Source organism: Rhodnius prolixus, unplaced genomic scaffold (genome assembly GCF_049639745.1).
Source record: "Rhodnius prolixus isolate KJV_2025 unplaced genomic scaffold, Rpr scaffold_10, whole genome shotgun sequence".
In the NCBI taxonomy this organism is placed as follows: Eukaryota; Metazoa; Arthropoda; class Insecta; order Hemiptera; family Reduviidae; genus Rhodnius; species Rhodnius prolixus.
This window is the reverse complement of record NW_027411615.1, coordinates 2,108,475-2,129,163: the sequence shown is the minus strand read 5'-3', so window position 1 is coordinate 2,129,163 and position 20,689 is coordinate 2,108,475. Positions and strand designations below refer to the sequence as shown.

General features: G+C 33.9%; 1 protein-coding gene across 1 annotated transcript in view; it reads left to right on the top strand.

The window, feature by feature from the left end:
- The first annotated feature begins 5,446 nt into the window (after positions 1-5,446).
- LOC141457083 (extracellular tyrosine-protein kinase PKDCC-like) overlaps positions 5,447-20,689 on the top strand; it is a 67,231-nt gene continuing 51,988 nt past the window's right edge. Inside the window, exon 1 of the mRNA XM_074133600.1 lies at positions 5,447-5,966. Coding sequence (XP_073989701.1) covers positions 5,532-5,966 — 435 coding nt within the window. The 5' untranslated portion in view covers positions 5,447-5,531. The remainder of the gene's footprint in view (positions 5,967-20,689) is intronic.

Sequence of the window (20,689 nt, the reverse complement as noted above, 5' to 3'; positions counted from 1 at the left end):
AAGAAGATAGAGGAGGAGGACTAGTTGCCAATTAGGGTGTGGAAGAGACATTCAAATTTTAACGGGAAACAGACCTTATTGCGTGGTTTTTGGTGTGTTTATTCCAGAGAGTGTCAAATTAGATATAGTGTTTAGGTTTCTTAGTGGTTTGACATAGAAATGAGAATACCTGTGTTTTTTTTGGAGAATATATCCACAGATGGATGAACAACAATAAGGTAAAGACCTGAAAAGTGAAAGAATCGGAGATGTGCAAAAAAAAAAAAAAAAGAAAAAGCAGATCGATCTACTTCAGCCAGTGAAGCGAGTCCTTCAAGCGAAGCCAGGGAAGTTGGTATGCTTGAAAAACATTGCTGAAGGTTTGTGCAAAAAGCGTGCTGAATTGAACTTCCTTGGTAGGGTTGGTTGTTTATCAAAGGAAGTCCAAACCAAGGACCTACCCTGAGCTCCACATGGCATAACTAGAGAACTCTTCAGGCCAACATGTTAATTTTCTTCTTATATGCAGATAGACCCTTATTTTTTACTGTTTATCTGATATACATTACCACACACCGCAAACTTTCATGCATATGTATACATAGAAACAAACATATACATCTATCCATGACTGTAGTAACTAATCTCATAAAATTGTGCTCAACCTGAATTCATAATATATTCTATAGATCCTTCTCACTCGGTCTCTCTCTAACCATTAACATAAAACCAAGTGCAACGCCCTAATATATCTGTTCACTGCAGTCATGTGCATTATGTTTTTGCGATGAGAATATTCTAATCTGCTTTTTGTTATAGATAATGGTAATGTTAGTATGAAATGGTTATTTCCGGCGGTAAATCTAATCGTGCAATGTTTTAATGTGCAAGAAAATAAGTAAAAACATAATAAAGAAAAGTATAGGGATCATTCCATATTTTGGATACTAAGTTTTTACCTCATATCTGTTTTGGACAATTTTTTTTTTAAATCTTATTTTTAGAAAATGGTCTAGAGATACCGATTGCTCAAGAGACTGATTGACAATTGATCAAAACTTACAAACAAGAAACGACTTCTATCTGGATGGACTTGAAATTGTACGGAAAAGAGTAAAGCGTTCAAAACTAGACGGGATCCAAACTCACCGTTCAAAATCAATGGACAATCAAACCCTTCAAGTGATTTTGTTTTTTATGTGATGTCTACTTTATTTTGTTTTTTTAATTTTTATACTGTATTTGTACATTTATCATATTTGCTGCGTCAGTGTAATGCGCAGTTGAGAATACATTAATAAAGAAGAAGGGGAATGACTGTGTGTGTGTGTGTGTGTTTCAAAACATCTATTATAATTAATGAAGATTAAGGAAGTGAACGTAAAAAAATGCTTAAATGGTGTGAGCATTTGAAGAAAACGTCTCCCACGGGGGAGATCATCGGGACAAGTGTGGAGGAGAAAGGAGAGGAAGACTAGCGACTGGCTGGAAACAGGATTTTGGCGAGCAGACTATGGGTCGTGAATTAAGAGAGGGAAATTGATGGGTCAGAGAGTGTAGGTGGAAGGAAATATCCTGAAAATTGTAACCTAAAAAGAGAGATGTTACCATTAATAAGTCTAGATGTGGCCCGACAACTGGGGATATCAGATTAGATGTGATATACGAATTCTTATCCTCCTTATTCTTATCTTCTCTTGGAGGTATTATATTCGCCACTCCCTGAAAGTTCATACAACCTCTTACATACACCTAAACCAGAACGCTAACCTTTGCACAAACATAATGGATGACTTCTTTAAAAGCAACTATAGTAATTCATTGCTGCATCATCAATATGGCTAATTCAAGAGTGAACTGGAGCTAACTGAAACATATTTTAATGAGTTCATCATATTAATCTTCAAAACTTATTATTACAAAAGAATAGAAAATAATAAAAGAAAATGTAGAGTCGGAGAAACGTTCATTTGCTTACTGAATCTCATTTTGTCCCTCACTCAATAAAATTAAAGTATATATGAATTATTGAGAGTAAAAAGTACTTTTTTGAAAATAGCTTGGGTATGTTTTAAAATTTCATTCGTCCGACCGTCTTCTCCATTTGATTAGAAATTTATGTTTCATTCAATTAACTGATTATTTACCTGAGAGAGGTTAAATGAATGAGTACTACAGAAAAAGGGGAAAATGATGATTATGACAAGTAAGTAATACAATTCATTTTATATTCCATAAAGAATATTTGACATTCTCTTTACTATTTTAATTTCAGATTTGTTCCACCCTAAAGGGAGCTTTGCAATACTTTATTAAAACAGTTCCCGAGGCTTTTTCTTTTTCTCCTCTACTGAGAATTCAGTTCATTTACTTCATAATAAATATTTAATCTTTGCAAATATTTATTTGGAGGGAGCTTTTTTTTTTTTTATTTCTCTTCTCATCTAAGCGAAACATCGTGGAAGCTGAGTTTTCACCAGAGAAATACAAGGTCTTCTGAGCACAGATAATTAATTTTTGTACATTGATTTGCATGTGTATTACAATCTTGTACACTTTTATTTGTTTATATTTATATTTTGAACTCATTTATTAGGAGTTTTCTTTAAAAAATAGTCCCATTTTTGGGGAAAAAAGATATAGCACGGATCTGTGCCCTTATCAATGTAAAAGAAATTGCAAATACAAGCTGTTATAGTTTGCTATTGTTGCTCCAAAGATACACACACCTATTGCACTCACTTATTGTTAACTTGCACGAAATCACAAGCGCGTAATATGTACGATACTTATTCATGGAATTTTTTCTTTCGAAATGCCACACTTAGCTTAAATCGCTAATTAGTAGTATAGCTATTTATGATATAATCAAAAATGATTCATACAAAAACGAGTTTCATTACTCAAAACTTAAAAAAACAATTTAAACTTCAAAATCTGTTGAAAAAAAAATTGATCTATACCTATGTGCGTAGGGGATTATCTCAGTTGGTTGCGGCTGTATCCTAAATTCCAATGCTGAAATCCCGGGTTCGAATTCAGCTACCTCCCTTTAGATTTTCTACTGCTACGTGCTTCTTACAGCTGTAATTTCTGTAAAAAAGAAGAGAACATGTTCTGAGACCAAGGGTGTATTGAAAAAAAGCTCTGGGCGCCATCAAACTCAGATGTTGGGCGCAACCCCTAAATTTGAAATATATTCACATCCAATATGAACAAGAAAACAAGTTGACACGCCAAACTGCTTGAAGAAGTGGCAAGTACACTTCGACATTTAAATCAAAAGTACAATTTAAAGTTTGATAAAAATTAAGAATACTCTTTCTTTTTTTTTCAGTTATAACTTCAATTTTTTTTTAAAAAAAGTCTTCATCTCTTTAATAACTAATTGTAATAACTTATTTATATCTAGTACTAGTTTAAATCATACTTCAATATTACTCCAACATTTTATTAGAATTAGTAAAGGAATATTGAAGGTTAATGAAAGAATATTAAAGTTCACTAATCGAAAATTTTCATAATGAGTAGCAATAAAGTAGACAAAAAAAAATGAGTCAAAGTAGATGAAAACAGTACGCTCAAAAGAGTTGTTTGCCCCTTATTATGTATACATCTCCTTAGATGCATAATCGTTGATCAGCAAGCTAGACTAGCTATGGAAGGGAAGAAATTGCTAGCTAGATTAAAAAGGAATTGAAGTGAAATTGGAATAGCTTTAATACTAGTATCCCCTTGAATGCTTCAATCATTAAATCATCAACTTTAGAAAATGATGATGAAAGAAAAAAATATAATAATAAAATGAAGGAAAAAGGAATAAGCGCGACTAAACGAAATGCTCGTTATAAAGAGGAAAAGTGAATCTAATTTAGATTCATATCAGAATTACAAATGTTTGATAGAAAATTGCTCGGTTTAACATATTGAATTTTATGTTTTTCACTCTAGGAATCGTTACAAAACAAAACAATGATTGATTTTCCTATTCTCTTCACATAATATGAAATGTTATATATATATATATATATAAAAAGAAAATTATTAATCGAATAATACTCGTATATTTTGGCCTACACTGTGGAATCCGGAAACTTATAAACATAGCATGGTATAATTTATACATTTAACACTTACAGGTAAGTTACCTTTTCGAAAGAGAAAAGAACCACTTAAACTGGAATTAGTATTAGCTAGCATTATTATTTGCAGAATATTGTTAAACTTTTTTGGAAACTGATCCATCAATTATTGATTGAAAATAATTGATCTATTATGAAAGATTATTGCCAATTTCAATAATAATTTTTTGTCAAACTTTCCACCTAGAGACTAGGTCATTTAAAGGTTTATACTTGTTAAAAATTGTAATAATTTTTAGATTGTTAACATATAAGTTTGGTGTTTTCTTCCGTAGTGACTGTGAGACTCAGTACCTAAACAGTATCTATGTATGTAGTATTATATAGAATTTAGGTAAAAATATTTAAATAAAATTAGTCTCTCTCTTTGGTGGATTAATTTCACAACTGAATGGACTTAGAGGATGGTCATCACGAATTAGGAATGCCTGGAAAAATAGATACAGGTCTAATGTTGGAATTTAATTACTAACACTTGAATTAATAATTTTAAAAGTAAAAAAAATCTAAATTCTAAATTCTGAAAGAGATACGAATGCAGACCTACGGAATCGCCCTATGAGGTTCTTCTGCTATGCGATCCATACCTTGCAATCCTTTGCACAACTGTCTATGCTTCCTTCTATGTATCCAACTGTACATAATGAACTCAACATTCCTATCAAAAACACCTTATCTGCACATCAGAATCCTATATTCCGTCGCCTTGCTTGCCAAATCATTCCTGACGATTCTCCTAGAGGTCTTGGCCTCGTGATTTGTTCCAATGAATCAAAGTGCGTGGGGGGTTTTCAATTAGGAAAATTGTAGGAAGGGAATTGTGATTTAAAATAAATGCTCGATATTTGCTTTTACCTTTTTCATTCACTTTTCCATTTTCCACTGTCAAAGCCAAGAGCGAAGGGATGTGATATGTGCTCACAACGGGAAGCTGTGTAAGGATCGGGTTGGGTGAGAGAACAGCGTTATCATCGGCTCAAGTCGTAAACTGAGGTGAATGAATGGAGCATCAGCCGTGGTCTGTTGGAAGAGAAAAAATATTTAGGTTACTTCTTTAAATTAATGAATTACTTATAAATTAAGCAAAAAAAACTTTTTGTAACGAATTGAACATTTTAAAATACTCCTATACAATAATTTTAGGTATTAATTTGCCAGAATATAAAACAGTATAAAGACAGAAAGTTAAAGAGTGGTGTACGTATATAAGAACATATTGTAAGTGTGTTGTGTCGGTGTTTGTGTGTGTTGTGCGGTGTGCGCGTTAGTCCGTCGGGGACGTTTCACCGCCGCTGAAGGGGGCGGCAAGCGCATGCCTGTCGGGAAGGGCCAGCAGTCTTGGCTCGCCCTGTCCAACCTCGAATACACTCCGACTGCATACAGTCTGCCGGCAGCACTGGCATAGAGAACATGGGCACGCTGTTGACCACTGGTTGTTGGCTATCGTTATACATAGCGCTCGGCTCGTTACTCCTATTCTATCTACCATCCGGACCCGGCCGTGATGAGACACGCTATGAAAGCGTAGGTCCCGGCGGACCCACACAACGTGATCCTGTCGTACCTAGCCGGCTGAAATCCGAAGTTTTGGTCAATTGTACAACTTTGGAAGAGTTGACTGATCTGGAATGGATTGCGTCCGGCTGGACGAAAGCTGTTTACAAGGGAAGACTAAGGGGTCGGGAGATTGCCGTGAAAACGGTCAATCTAGATGGTCATGATATTGAGACTTGCTTATCACGACCGGAACGTCCGTCGTTGGCACGCTGTTATAGGAGAGCTTCAGCCAAGATACTGCGAGAACTCATCCTCTTACAAGAGCTAGATCATCCCAACGTTATTAAGGTAACTTCCAAAAATCTACATTTTTAATCAGCATTTTTTTTAAACACTTTTTCACATTGTCCACATTCTCGAACAATTTTCGACGCGAAATTCGCATTTGTAAGTTCGCAATGATATACTTTCTCATTTTATTTTTAACGCTTTTTACTTCATCTTGTTATTATTATTTGCTACAACATAAATTTAGAGAAGGTTGCATTACTGTTGCAACTTCAAATTTCACGTGCCCTGTTCTCCTTTACTTTCATAATCTCCATGGTTACCGCGTCTTAAAGAAAAAATAAATAAATAAAATAAATATTTGTTAAGGTAAACTGTAACAAAAAATAAAAAACAAAAAACCTGCAATATATATTTTTCCACTTTCCTCTTCAGCCGGCGGAAAAGCCCCCGTTCTATGACGATGAGAAGCGACTACAATTTCATGGACGATTACACGCGCGTTCAGTTCGCCTCATTCTCTTCTTTTTTTTTTCTTCTTTGTGCATACTAAAGGATGAATGATTTTTCCTCGTTTTTCTTCTCGCCTTTGCCGACAATTTTCCAACTATCCTACCGAATAGCGGGAGATATAGCTAAATAAATTATGAGAAGCCTTATCTGTTTCTTTATTCTAGGAATAAAATAAACAGGTTTAAAAAAACGGAATGTAGCAGCGAGTGGCTGACATATGGTTTGTTAGGAGCATTTCATTTAGGTTTAGGCTTATTTATTATAAGCATAAACTTTTCTACTTATTTCTTTGTCCATTTTCCATAACTAGAATTTCAAATTTTTAGAAAGAAAATATTGGAAAACTGTTTAATTATTATTTTTTTGCTAGATCACGAAATTCTCGTTTTTTTTTTCGTCAAGTACTTTGCCAAAATGTAAAGACAAACATTTCTACCGTAATTTTTATTTTTATACTTAATAAGCAAAAAAAAAAATCAAAATTACAGCTTTGATAATTTTCGTAAAAGTTATGAGAGATTTGTCGGGCATAAAGGAGCACCAATTTATGTATGAACTACAACCTAGGATCAAAATGTATACACAAAAAAAAAATGTAAAGAGTGCGATATTTGCTTCTGTTTGGTAGTTTTGTAATCACGATTTTTCTTTCTTTGTCAATCATCGTCTAGGATTACCTGGGATCCCCTAGATAAGAGTGATCATGTTATATGGAAATGTTTATAACGAGAATGGTCTAGGTCTTTTAATATAGGGAATATTCAGGACAATGTGATTTAATTTGACACATACCAGGGTGAATGGTCGATTTTCAGTGAATTTCACTCACTGGAGAGTCCAGTTAGAAAGAAAATATTGGAAAAACTGGAGAGACTGGATTCTTTTAGAATTGGAGCTCGGTTTTTGTATCTTTTATATGAGTACTAAGCAGAAATCAGCTCAAGTGATTTGAAGGTAATTAAGCTAAACGAGAATTCTTCAAAACTTTCTTTCTTCTGGTTATTAAAAACCATTTTCTTCAAAAAACTCAGAACTTTACAACTCATTTAATTCTGTTTAATATTGGATAAATGATGTATCCATACAAATCCATAAACCACAAAGTCTTACTAAAGCAGCACTTTAATAATGACAAGCATAACTATCACTCAAAAGTAAACTTTACTTACTTGAAAAATATTTTTTAAAAACAGAAAATTGGTATAGATACGTGAGCAATGATTATACATACAAAAATTTAAAGAAAATTGTCAAGACCATTTTCAGAAAGCGGAGAATCCCTCTGTATTTTTAATAACTGCTACAGTACAATTTCAGGAATTGATATGTCGGTTTGAAGACATAAAGTTAACGACCCGGAAGAAAGGGATTTTAACCGCTAAGTTATGGTCGGGACTCATGATAGAACCCAATCAAAATAGTCTGTGCTTCCCGTAATTTTTATTTTTTTGTTTACAACTGAATATACATATAGATAAAAAAACCAATTCACTAAAAAGATACGTGTACCTATTTTTTAAAAAAAATAAATGCATGAACGATTACTGGAAGGTAAGATACTATAAAAGTTTCGCCGAAAAAATATTTTAAATAGGATTTTGCTGAAATATTTAGCCTAAATAAAATATTTATTTCAGCAAAAAAGTTCTACCCGTTGGGATTCGTTGTCTGCTTTATTTTACCTCCTTACCCTACTTTTTTATCTCTCACTTTTATCTCAGCGAAAATTCAATTTGGAGTTTTTAATTTAATCTTTTAATTAATTGTGAATAATTTCACTAAATTTCCTTATATAGAAGAAATATCGTGATTGTACCGTATTAAATTTCACATTATCTGGGTACGTAGTTGTAGGATTACGTGGTAGCTGTGACGTTAAGTAAATATCTAGCAGTTATGCAAAGCTAGGGATTAAATAGAAATAGCGATAGAAGCACTGTTCACCATTTTACCGCTAAATTAAGGCTAAACTGGAGTCAAAATAGAATTTCGGCAATATTTTGTTTCCTTATAAATACGAGGGTCATTTGAAAAGTCCGTGCAAAGTCAGAGAGATAGCACCACTGGCGCGTATCGAGGTTATATTTAGTTAGTAGCATCTCTTGGAAGAACACACACCAAGTTTCAGCCAGATCGGTCTATTTCTTTGTGTTTGGCATTCGTTTGAATCGAGGAAGTCGAGTGATTTTCAAAAAAATGGACGAAAAAGAATTTCGTGTGTTGATTAAACACTACTTTATGAAAGGCAAAACGCCTCAGGAGACTAAAGAGAAGCTTGATAAACATTATGGTGCTCTGCATCTTCGATTAGAACAGTTTATAAGTGGTTTCAAAATTTTCGGAGTAGCCATATGGGCGCACAATTGACGCTGAACGTTCTGGACGCCCTGTTGAGGTTACTTACTCCAGAAATCATTGATAAAATCCATGATATGGTGATGGATGACAGAAGAGTGAAGGTGCGTGAGATTGCTAGTGCTGTGGGCATCTCGAATGAACGGGTACATAATATTTTGCATCAACATTTGGACATGACAAAGCTATCCGCAAGATGGGTGCCGCGATTGCTCACGCTTGACTAAAAACGAAATCGTGTGAAGTGTTGCAAGGACGGTTTGCAGCTGTTCCAGAAGAATCTGCAGGACTTTAAGCGTCGTTTCGTCACTGTGGATGAAACATGGATACTTCACTCCTGAGACCAATGAACCATCTAAACAATGGGTTACCAAGGGGGAATCTGTGCCAAAAAAGGCGAAGACCGTTCCTTCGGCCGGAAAGATTATGGCGACTGTCTCTTGGGATTCGCAAGGAATAATCCTCATCGACTATCTGGAAAAGGGTAAAACTATTACAGGTGCATATTATTCATCGTTATTGGACCGTTTGAAAATCGAGCTGCAAGAAAAACGCCCACGATTGGCCCACAAAAAAGTCCTTTTCCATCACGACAACGCACCAGCTCACACCTCAGCAGTTGTGGTCGCAAAATTAATGGAAATAGGGTTCCAACTCGTTTCACATCCCCCCTATTCACCAGACTTGGCTCCCTCGGACTACTATTTGTTCCCCAATATGAAGAAATGGCTGGCGGGAAAAAGATTTTATTCAAACGAGGAGGTGATTGCAGAAACGAATGGCTATTTTTCAGACTTGGACAAATCCTATTATTCGGAAGGGATCAACAAACTAGAGCAGCGTTGGACGAAGTGTATAAGCCTAAAAGGAGACTATGTTGAAAAATAAAAAAGGTTTACCCCAAAAAATTAAGTAGTTTTTATTTTTGCACGGACTTTTCAAACGACCCTCGTATGTAAGTTGTGCTAACAAAAATTAAGGCTATTTCGTGCAACTTCTAGTTCGGATTTTTTGTTTTTATGTTATGGGGGCCCCAAGTTTAGGGACGGCAGCAGATTGAAAAAAAGGGTTGAATAAGATTCAGTCTTTTTTTTTTGTCTGAAAAAAATATCGGTCTGCCGCAGAGAGGTTTACACTACAGAGGAATTTAACTTTACTATAAGTAGCAGAAAATAGTTACCACAGTTAAAGGAAACGTTGATTGAAAATAGTTCACTGAGTAAGATTTTATAAGACTTCAGATGCCTTCAACCACGCAACCACACTACACGGACACCCAAATCTACATGTACTCTTTGTGCTAAGTATAATGCAGGATTTTAGAGTGCCTTCGTAGGTAGAAACACCACAATTGAAAGGGAATATCAGTCACACATCTCAACATTATTACTCTAATTATGTTCAACATTGATGTCCACTAACGCTAAATGATATGCCATCATCATATTGCGGATGTCCACAGAGAAGAGCGACTTGGTCAGCTGTCCTTGTTTATCGCCAACTGACTACCTTCAGACTTTTGCACTACGCACTGTCCAATTGTTCCAATTTTCATTCTATTTCCTGGAAACTGTAAGTAACACAAGAAAACAGATTTTAGCGAGTGGTCTGTTTTCTCTCGGGAATTTCTCAGGAATAAAACAAAAAAAGAGAGCATAAAACTGAAACATGGTCGAGAATTGATGCTGCAGTAGGCCATAAGGGTCTCGTAAAACTCCGTAAATAACCTGGTGGGCAATTAAGCCTACTTCAAGTATACTGCTATACTTTTTCACTGGTTAGTTACTTGTGCAAGTTTAAGGCAAAGTACGGCCGAGAAGCGGCGGGCCACTCTTGAATGCTGAGTGCCACACTCAGCACAGGAGGGCGTAGGTGGGGACAACCAGTCCGAAAATGAAATCCATTTGTGGGGTTACTTATTTTTGCCAGTTTTAACGTTAGATTTTTTTGGGATAAATTTTTGAAAATGTCTGGATGGCACAAATATAATATTTAAATTTACATTGACTATATTAAAATGGCTTTCGTCTCATCTCTGAATAATTAAAATAAAAGTATTACTTCCACTCTTACTTAGTCACAGACATATTTACAGACGTAAAGTAATTAAGTACCACAAACAAATATTTTTTTAGAAATTGGCCAAAATTTTTTGAATATTACCAGGAATTTGAAATTAAACAATTGAATTTGCAGGAATAAAAGTAGGTGAGGAAACCCCATGACCTTATGATCCGTACAAACCTACTTGGCTAAATAACCATAAATGGATTAAGTTACAAATAACATCTAGCCACCTTTACATTGCTAGTCGGCTACATATAAAACAGTTTAAGGATAACTTTAAACCAGTAAAGTTGCAAGATAATTGAATGTTGGTTTTACTACATAATAGAAATTGAACAAGATTAGAATTAACTAAGTTTCTAGTCAATGTTTGTTAGATGAAGCAGCACTTCATTGTGAAGTGTTGTTTGCAAGACCAGTTGGTTAAGGTGGTCCTTACAATTAGCGGGTAAGGTAACCCAAGGAATTTGGTGGGTATGGAGTATGGAGAGAGAGAGAGAGAGAGAGAGAGAGAGAGAGAGAGAGAGAGAGAGAGAGAAGGTTAGTTTAAAGGAGATGCCTTCAACCACGCAACCACACTACACGGACACCCAAATCTACATGTACTCTTTGTGCTAAGTATAATGCAGGATTTTAGAGTGCCTTCGTAGGTTGAAACACCACAATTGAAAGGGAATATCAGTCACACAACTCAACATTATTACTCTAATATGTCCAACATTGATGTCCACTAACGCTAAATGATATGCCGTCATCATATTGCATGTGCCACGTACCAACACAATACCGTTCACCAATTCAATATTAATACTGTTCGCATGTCAACTGACATTGGCTGGATATCATTTCAATAGCTAATTGTTATATTGTAGTTGTACTGATTCCAATTCTTTTTTTCTAATTTATGCACCGCAGCGAGTGACATTTCTTACTCTTTAGCATGATTACAATAATTTATCAAGGCTTCATAAAGATGTAAATTGAAGTCTTATGACTTGAAAAGCAAGTGTGCTTGGTAAGTCCAAGTGTACAATGGAAATACAATATGGAAAGTCAATTACCCCATTAAATAGAGAACAAATACTACAAATGAGTGCTTTTGGGGGGGGGGACGATTTTCTAAATCTTTTACCTGGTTACGAAGTTCAATATAAAGGGAATTCTGGAATCCATTGCGAAGCCCCAAACACCTAGTAAACTATCCAAAAGAATTGCTGTTCATTATTTTTAGTGACTGATTCATAGTTTCAATAGAATGAAAAAATATGGACTCCATGAACAGACAAGACACAAGACACACCAACCCTGTAATGTAAAATATTTCTTTGTAAACTAGCCCTGAAGATGGACCCTAGTTCCTAGGTCGAAAGCTCGGCAGAATAAATGTATCACGACTGAGAACTGGCAATTACTTTTTCATCCAATCCAAAAGAATCTACGAGGTGCACTCAATCAACGATTAGGTTTTTTATAAGTTATTTGTTAGTTTTAATTTAGTTCACTAATTAAGTTTAATGTTTAGGCGTAAGATTAAGTTTAAGTCAGCTAATTAGAGTAGCTAAAAGAGGCTGTACGGTCTGCTGAAAATATAAAGAGGAAAATATGTAAATGTGTAAATGAAGGTGAGAATAATTTGAATTTTAAAACAAAGTCAAGTCTTTGGGAAACGCAGGCCGTTTTCACTGGAGCTGATCGGTAAGTTTTGGAGGATAACATTATAAAGATATGATTTTTGATCTACAAATGAAAAATTTTATAAAAATAGTTCACTACTTTATGTTCTTCATGTAATGGAGTAGACAGTTTCATTCAAACGATGTAATTGAATGGTTTATTTTAGATTGGAACCCAAAGAATTATATAAGATAGAAGGACATAGTGATCAGAGGCAAGTAGAAGTCAGTAGGGAGGGGGGAAAATCGTACAAACTGACATGGAAGAAGATTGTTGAGATGTCTGGCTCAAATAGATGTCCGTCCATCAGATTTATCGATGAGATTTATGTGCAAGAGAGAGAGAGATAGAGGTCAACATTGCTACAGCAGAATCTTTATTACGTTCCGTGGTTTGAGGAACAGCTGGGTTCAATATAACCCCACTATATGGAGAGATACTTACACTAGAACGGATTTAATACATGAAATATTGTATCAATAACTAAAACTGGAATATGGGTTTCCAATCCACAGCTTGTCTAAAGGGTGCAATTCAATTTAGGGATTAATATAACTATCTTAAATTCAATTAAAAAAAAATGTCACGCATTGATTCGGAAATAGAGGAAGAAATAGTAATTACAAAAATAAAAGTCTTGAGCCACAATTTTAATTGTACATCCATATTTCTATAAATTGTTGAGAAACTCAAGAAAAAGAAAAAAACTCTGGTCTACCGATTCTGTTCATGGCAGTCAGTATTATTTCATAGGTTCATAATTTTTAAGAGGGTTTTTTAATAGAAATAGGAGCAAACGATGTTTGGCAGTTTCAAAGTTTTGAAGCATTGCAGGATAATTTTGGAAATCTCATGGAAAAATTTAAGAATAATTGTCAAAGTCGGGACATTAACAAGGCTTTAGAATCCAGATATAATCTGCATTACCGTAATATTGTATCTGAGCTACACTTAAATAGTCTTTATGTTAATTTTAAATTAAACATAAATTAAATATCGGTAATTACCCAGATTCGCGTGGCGTCTAAAAAATTTCCAGCATTATACGTGAATGGTAATAAATATAAATTTAATCCAGAAAAAAAATTGTATAATTTGTAAATAAGATGGTGATAGTCTTGAAACATTTCTATCTGAACTGCATCCCGCTGGAATCTTAACGCGAAAAGTTTCTCTTTAAATATTTCAACCATTCCGACAAATTTGAAAATATTTTGGTTGTAAGCTGTAGAGAAAAAAATAAATAATATCTTTTTGTACACCATTCAAGCACTCCAGCTAAGACTAGAATAGTGGGTGAATACGTGTGCTCTTTGTCAGCAGTGTTAATTTTAGGTATTCGAAAATTTATAATTTGTTTTATCAGAGTAGCTGTATCTAAGTTCATAGTTGTTCTCTATACTTTAAATTATAAGTATCTGTTCTTTATATATCATTATTCTATATTTTAGTTATTTTCGACTAATTCAAGATGTAATGGTTTTATTTTTAATTTAAGTTTACTTAATTTTTGTAAATTGTTGTACATATATCTTTCTTGGTTCAAAAAAAATCAATGATCTTGAATCTATCTTCTTAACCAACAAAAAAAAAAAATCAGTCTTGATGATTATGAATGAGTTATTTTCCCAGCTAACTCAAAAAAAGACTGGCAAGTCAAAATTTTAGACGAAAGAGATGCAACTATGAAAGGGTCTTGCATAATTTTTTCTTACCTGTACGGCTCCCCATATAATATTTTAGATTCCAGACAAACAAGAGCGCTAAATGCTAAAAAAAATACCGTTAATCGATAGACATGGATCCCCAGTGAATCACTAATTGGAAATGTCCGTTATATTATTAAGTAATCAGGCAGGTTGCAGGTTTGTTTTGAAGGACATAAATTTGACTGAAGACTGATGCTGTTACGATTTCACTAGCTTCTCTATAAAATGTCAGAACTAAGTGGAATTTTATTTCAAACTCAGAATTTTAGAAAAAAGTAGTAGATCAACAGTACACAGTAAATATACATAGTTTACAAAAAATCATTGAAGTTAGTTTGGAGAAAGTGAATAAAAAAATAAAATAAAAAATAAATGATGTAAAATGGACGCTAATTTACAATCTGTTCCTCTCAGGAGACCAAATTTTCTTTAGAACCCAGGGGATCTTTAAATAAATATCCTCTGTAAAATCTACAAATTTTAAAAATTTGGCATGACTGCCATACTATCCATACCTAGCGAAGGAAAATAATGAATGCTTATTCGTGAATGGCAAACTCATTTTCTGTCTGGAAAGATTTTCAAAGCATTTAATAAAAAGGTTTTCCAGCCACTCCCCCCCTCCACCCAAATTGTAAATACTTTTTACCTCGACTTTTTCGAGTACATACTCACTAAAATCTCTGGAACTGTAATCACAACAGTCGTAGAGAACGGTGCAAGTACAGGAGGCCAGCCTCTTGGTATAATTCTTGTACGTTCAGACTTGTTTGTGGTGTACGAAGTTCCAAGATGGTTTATTTCAGCAATCAGCGACTGAAATATAGAGAGTTGTTTATTAGCAAAACCAATAAAAGCCGTTTTATTTTTTTTTAATTTAAGGTGTGTCAACATCTGAAGTTATTGGTACCGGAGGTTTTTTTTTTTTTTTTTTTTTTTTTTTTACCAGTGCAATGCCGGTCTTCGGGCAGAGTTCTCTCGTTTCCAGACAGCACTGACAAGAGTGCTGCTAGGAACACCTAAGGAGAGAAAATCTAAGGGCCAGCAGTATACGTTAACTACTAAGCTAATCTCTTTTCAAATGTTTTTTTTTTCAAAAACAAATATTTTGGTTGAACTCAGTCTAAAAGCCAGAAACCACCCATTAGAAACCAATTCATTGTTTTCAATTTCCTGCCTAGTTCTCGTGTGTAATCGTAGCTATTACATGAACACATTCAAAGTTGCAAAAACATTCACAAAGTTTAACTAATTTTTTTTAAGGGAATCACAGATGAATAAACTGCAACGATCAGCATTATAGGCGAGACAAAGTTAGAAATTTTATTTGAGTATAGATCTAGAAGTAGAACCATAACTTTGTTACCAGGAAACTCTTCATTAAGTTAAAGTTACTACAGTTTTAATTTTTTAACTTTATCTTACACTTTTAAAAGTCTCTTAATAGATTCAAGAGAGTAGTAAAAATTTTTATACATGAATCAACACGGAAAGTGGATAATACCATTTAGTAAAAGAGAATAATTAGATTTATTCTAAGGAATAGGATATTTTAGTAGTTAATTGTAAAGAGAAGGAAACGGGAGAACCATGTAATTAGCTCTACAGGAAAACTATCAAGTAACAAGCATTTTCACACTGCCTTAAACTCAAATAGGTTTAAAACTTAGTACAAATAATGAGCCTGGCAAAGAATTCTAAAGGAAGTATAAATAAAGAAGTGTAACAAAAGAAAAGGAGGAAAATTTATTAAATTTAATTGGAGCAGATAACTACTGAGGTTAACCAAAATGTTTCTTCCCAAAATAAGAAAAATGTAAGCAATCAATTTTAGCCTCAAAAAGAATGCTACATTCTTGCATTGATAACTAATTTTTAGTGGTTAGTTTTCAATATTTAGAAATACGATTTCAAGCAGTTTCCAGATATTTCTAACGGTACTATTTCTGAAACAAACTTACCTCCTTCCTTCTGAAAATTATTAAAATTATGATGAGTATAGATTGTCTTGCTGAAATTTTTCTTTTTAACTGTTTTAAACTCCGGTTTATTGCACAGTTTCTAAACGACAAATATTTCGGCAAAGAATGAGTAACTGATATGATGCAGAGATGTGCTTAGCAAAACGAAATTCTAAGTGGAGGTTATATAACCTCCACCTCTATAACAATAACATGTGACAATTTGAGCATAGATTATTATTTGAAATTAATTGAGTTTACATATCTAATTAATATAAGAAAGATCTCTGATAAAAATATCACCTATAATACATTTCCTATGTTTTTTGTTATTTCTTAAAAAGCTAAAAACATATTTTCCGTACCAATATTCACATTCACAATTTTCTACATTACTCAAAGCGCTATTAAACAAATCTAGCATATTAGATATACAGAATACTGCAACTACTAAAGAAGGGGAACAAAAGTAGGACATAAATCCCAATATCTTGCATTCTATTGATCAGAAAAAGACAGGATTTCACTACAATAGGTCAAGATAGAATAGATAAAGAGATCAGCGTTGAGAAATAAGTCCTACATTACGCTAGCATTTATAAAATAAAGTGTTACTTGTGCTTAACCGATTTCTTCATGTTAAAAACTGAACTTGGCTATTTAATAATCCGTATTACTACTATAATGAAAACACAAACATAATCTGATGATTTTCCTGTTGTTTGGCTTTCGTTCCAATTATTATTTGCCATTTCCTGCTTAATTTTTCTTGATTCGTTACATCAAGAACATTGATTAGATGCTTTTTTTTTTAACATTGTTTTCAGTTGTAAAAGGTAGATTGGAAAATAAAGTTTTTCTTTTTCAGAAAAAAAACAGTAACAGAATAATTTTTTTTTTTTTTTACTGGGAAACAAAGGGAGAAAAATCTGGATACAGTTTTCATGCCTAGTAAGCTCCCTCTCTATTATCGCGCTGTTTCTCCTCAACCCTCTCGCACTCGTTCTCTCCTTTTTTAATGTTTCATTACATTTTATGATGTAATCTAACACCTTGAATATGCTTTCTCTTTCATCAACTCTCTTACAGATATTTTTTTTTAATTACTTTTTTCTTTTTAATGATCTCGTTATGAAATTATAAAAATGTTAATTACACTTTTCCTCATTAACACAAAAAAACTACAAAATAAATTATTAAAATTTCATTTTAATTAATTTTAATTATCAATGTAATAATCTAATCTTTATTTGATCCATGAAAAAGAAAATTGGCGAGTATCTTTCTATTAATGCAATTTAAGTGATAAAATTTTCTTGCAAAAATATCGATAAAAAAACTGCATAATGCATTCCTTATAGTGGCATTAAAGTGAATAAACAGTCAGGACAGAAGACGCACTAACCTTCAACGTTAACAAGGTGAAACAAATTATAGTTGTTACCAATCAAAGGACAAACATCAGTAAATCTGTGAGGCAAGCCTATTTCGCCTATTTTAAAGTGAAAATTGATGATCAAGATAAATCATAGGTCCATACACAAAGTCTGTGAGCAGTGTGTTGAGAGTTTACGGATATTGACCAAGGGAACACGTGATGAACTTCCATTTGGTGTAACTATGCTTTGGCGAGAGAGCCCAGAAATCATTCAAGGGATTGTTACTTTTGTATAGTGAAAACAAGAAAAACAAATGTAAAATAGAGTATCCTAGTTTGTCATCAGCTATACCGCCCAGTGCCCTCATTCAGCCGAAATCCCAGAGCCAGTTTTCAATGAATTACCCTCTTTGGAAAAATGGGAACCGTGTTACTTTATGCTTGTCCCTCCTAGAGTCTGACATGTCGATCCAGTATCGCCTCGCTGCAAATAATCCAAAATAAATTTCTCAGGCTTGTGACAACTTCCCCCCCGCTACACGCGTATTATAGACCTACACTCTTACACCAACATGGACTATGTAGAACACTACATCAAGTACCTCGCTGCTGGTTACTTCAGTAATCACAACCACCTCTGCAGACTAATAGGGGACTATAGTTTGGACACGGTGCACAGGCACAGGAGAGTTAGGGACTCCCTGAAAGTAAAACTTTCCTTAGAGGCTGAGGGTTTTTCATCGTTTTTCCCTTCATTATTTACTTTTATATTCTGTAACAATTTATGTAATTCATTAGCTGGAGGTTATGGTATTCGTACTGGCACTCCATTGTACATATGTATTTATTTTCACGTAATAAATAAAATTCTTTCTTTTAAAAAATACGGGAATACGAAACTGGTGAAGATCAAAGTGATCCCAAACGATGAAGATTTTGAAATTAAAAATTATTCCATTCATAAGAGATTTTAAGCAGCATGAGTTGAATCATTTTTGTACGAGCGTTGGGACTACCCAAAAAAAAGCTCTAGAGCTCTTAGCATCAAGACTTCATGAGAAAAACTTGCTTGAAAAGGGAGCTAAGGTATCTTATTTTCGATCAAGAGCGATGATGGATTTATGAATTGCCATAACGTACATGCTTTAATGGTAGAGTTATAGATAGATTATAATACAAGAATTGCGAGAAAGATATGAAACATAATCAGCATCAAGTATTGCCTACACAGTTCTTAACCCAATCTTCTGCTTTATAAACATTTTGGGCTGTGTACACCAAAGCAAGGTACACTTTACAGGGCCAATTTGGCTAATTATGTAACAAAGTTCAGTAATTTACAATTTATTTTCCTCCATTGGAACATAAACTAAAGAAAGAGGTGGTACTCAGTAAAAAGTAAGTTTTGATTTGCTTAAAATTTGATTTATCTAAGAAAATATGAGAGAAAAGTTTATGATTGGGGAGGAATAGAAGAGATAATTCGATTAGGAACACCTCCTCTGGCAATAAGATTTGGTAGAAATTTATTTTTCATTAAGACTATAAATATTAATAATTTTTAGGGCTGTGCAAGGGTGAGTGGGAAGTTTATGAGTTTTTGGAGGGATAAGGAGGGAGTGGTCACTTTAAAGTAAGTGTTTTGGGCAAAGAAGAAAGCTCTAGAGGGCGAGAAGTGCGATCTTGAAGAAAGAGTGCTGTAATTCTAATTTAAGTTGTCTAAGAAGATGTAGGTTCAGGTTCTGTACTTAAAGCTTCTAAACTCTTCTGGCTGTGCGGACACAGTTAAGGACTCTGTGTTGTACACCTTGCCCAACATTAATTAATTACATGCTGTATTTAATTGGCCAAAGTTTGTGCCCCAACTTTCACACTAGCGTTCCTCCCATTCCACCAGAACGGCGGCACTGCGTCTTCTACAACACCACCACCCTATTGCCAGGTTTATAATTGGATTTGTCCTTAAACCAACTACAAACTTGAGTGAGAAGTGTTATGCTTTTACTATTTATCTGTGTGCTTCCACTCTGTCTTAATTAGCTAAAAGATGCATTACACACTGTAATGTGGTAGAGCTAAAACTTTGAAATTGCTCTTGAGTAAAAATAAAAAAAAAATTTTGGGGGGCAAACATTTTTCAAAATGAGAGTGTTTTAGAGATAAGATCATCATCTCTCTGTGATATCTCTCTGTTAATATTATACAAATAAAAGATTCAGAACCACGACATTGTGAGAAAATCTTGGAAAAGCGATAATTCATGTCAACAACTCAACAAGAAAGATATGTAAACTGATTAATCCTCTGACGATGGATGAAAGTCAAAAAACTGGACAGGAACAAACATGCTTGTTGTAACGGATAAAATCAAAGAAATTTTAAGGAACTTGATTCATAATTTCAATATTAAATTTGGTTCCTTACTTTGTAGCTAGAGAAACATCTTCTTCAATTTTTCATGCTCAAATTACTTTATAAATGCATGAATAATTCTTTTGAAAGCTTACTCTACTACTTAAGGGAACAAAAGCTAGTCAGAATATTCACTAAAAGTCAGTGGTACATCATTTAACAGCCAACCAACCACCTTGATCGCCATTTTGAATATTTAAGACTGTGCCAGTACCTTCACAAGGTGGTTGACAGCATTTACCAGTTTTACTGGCAAGTTTATGGAGTTGTTGGCAGTAAACACTGCTCAATTTCAAGTGAGCACTATAAAGTTGGACAAAGACCATTTTATATGGAGGGGGGGAACTGCTATTTATTGATGAATTAAATTTTAAAGCATCAAGAAGACCAGGGAAGCAAAGGTCTTTCTGAAATGTAAGGTTGTGATTCCAGCAATTCCCTTTTTTTTTTTTTATAATAAACTCATCGCGGATTAAGTTTTCAAGAAATCTAGGATTAAGCCTCTACTTTTAAGTTGTGCTAAATTACACATTCCACTCTGATTTAGTAAAGTTTTTTTCCTGATATCTTGAACAGTATTTGTAGAGTCAAACTTTCTAAACTTGAAGAAACTAATATGTATTGTACATAGAATTATATTCGACACATTTTCAAGTAGGGTCTGGAGTTGATGATGAGGAGAATTGAAGAGTGGTTCATAAGCTGAGGAGTTAT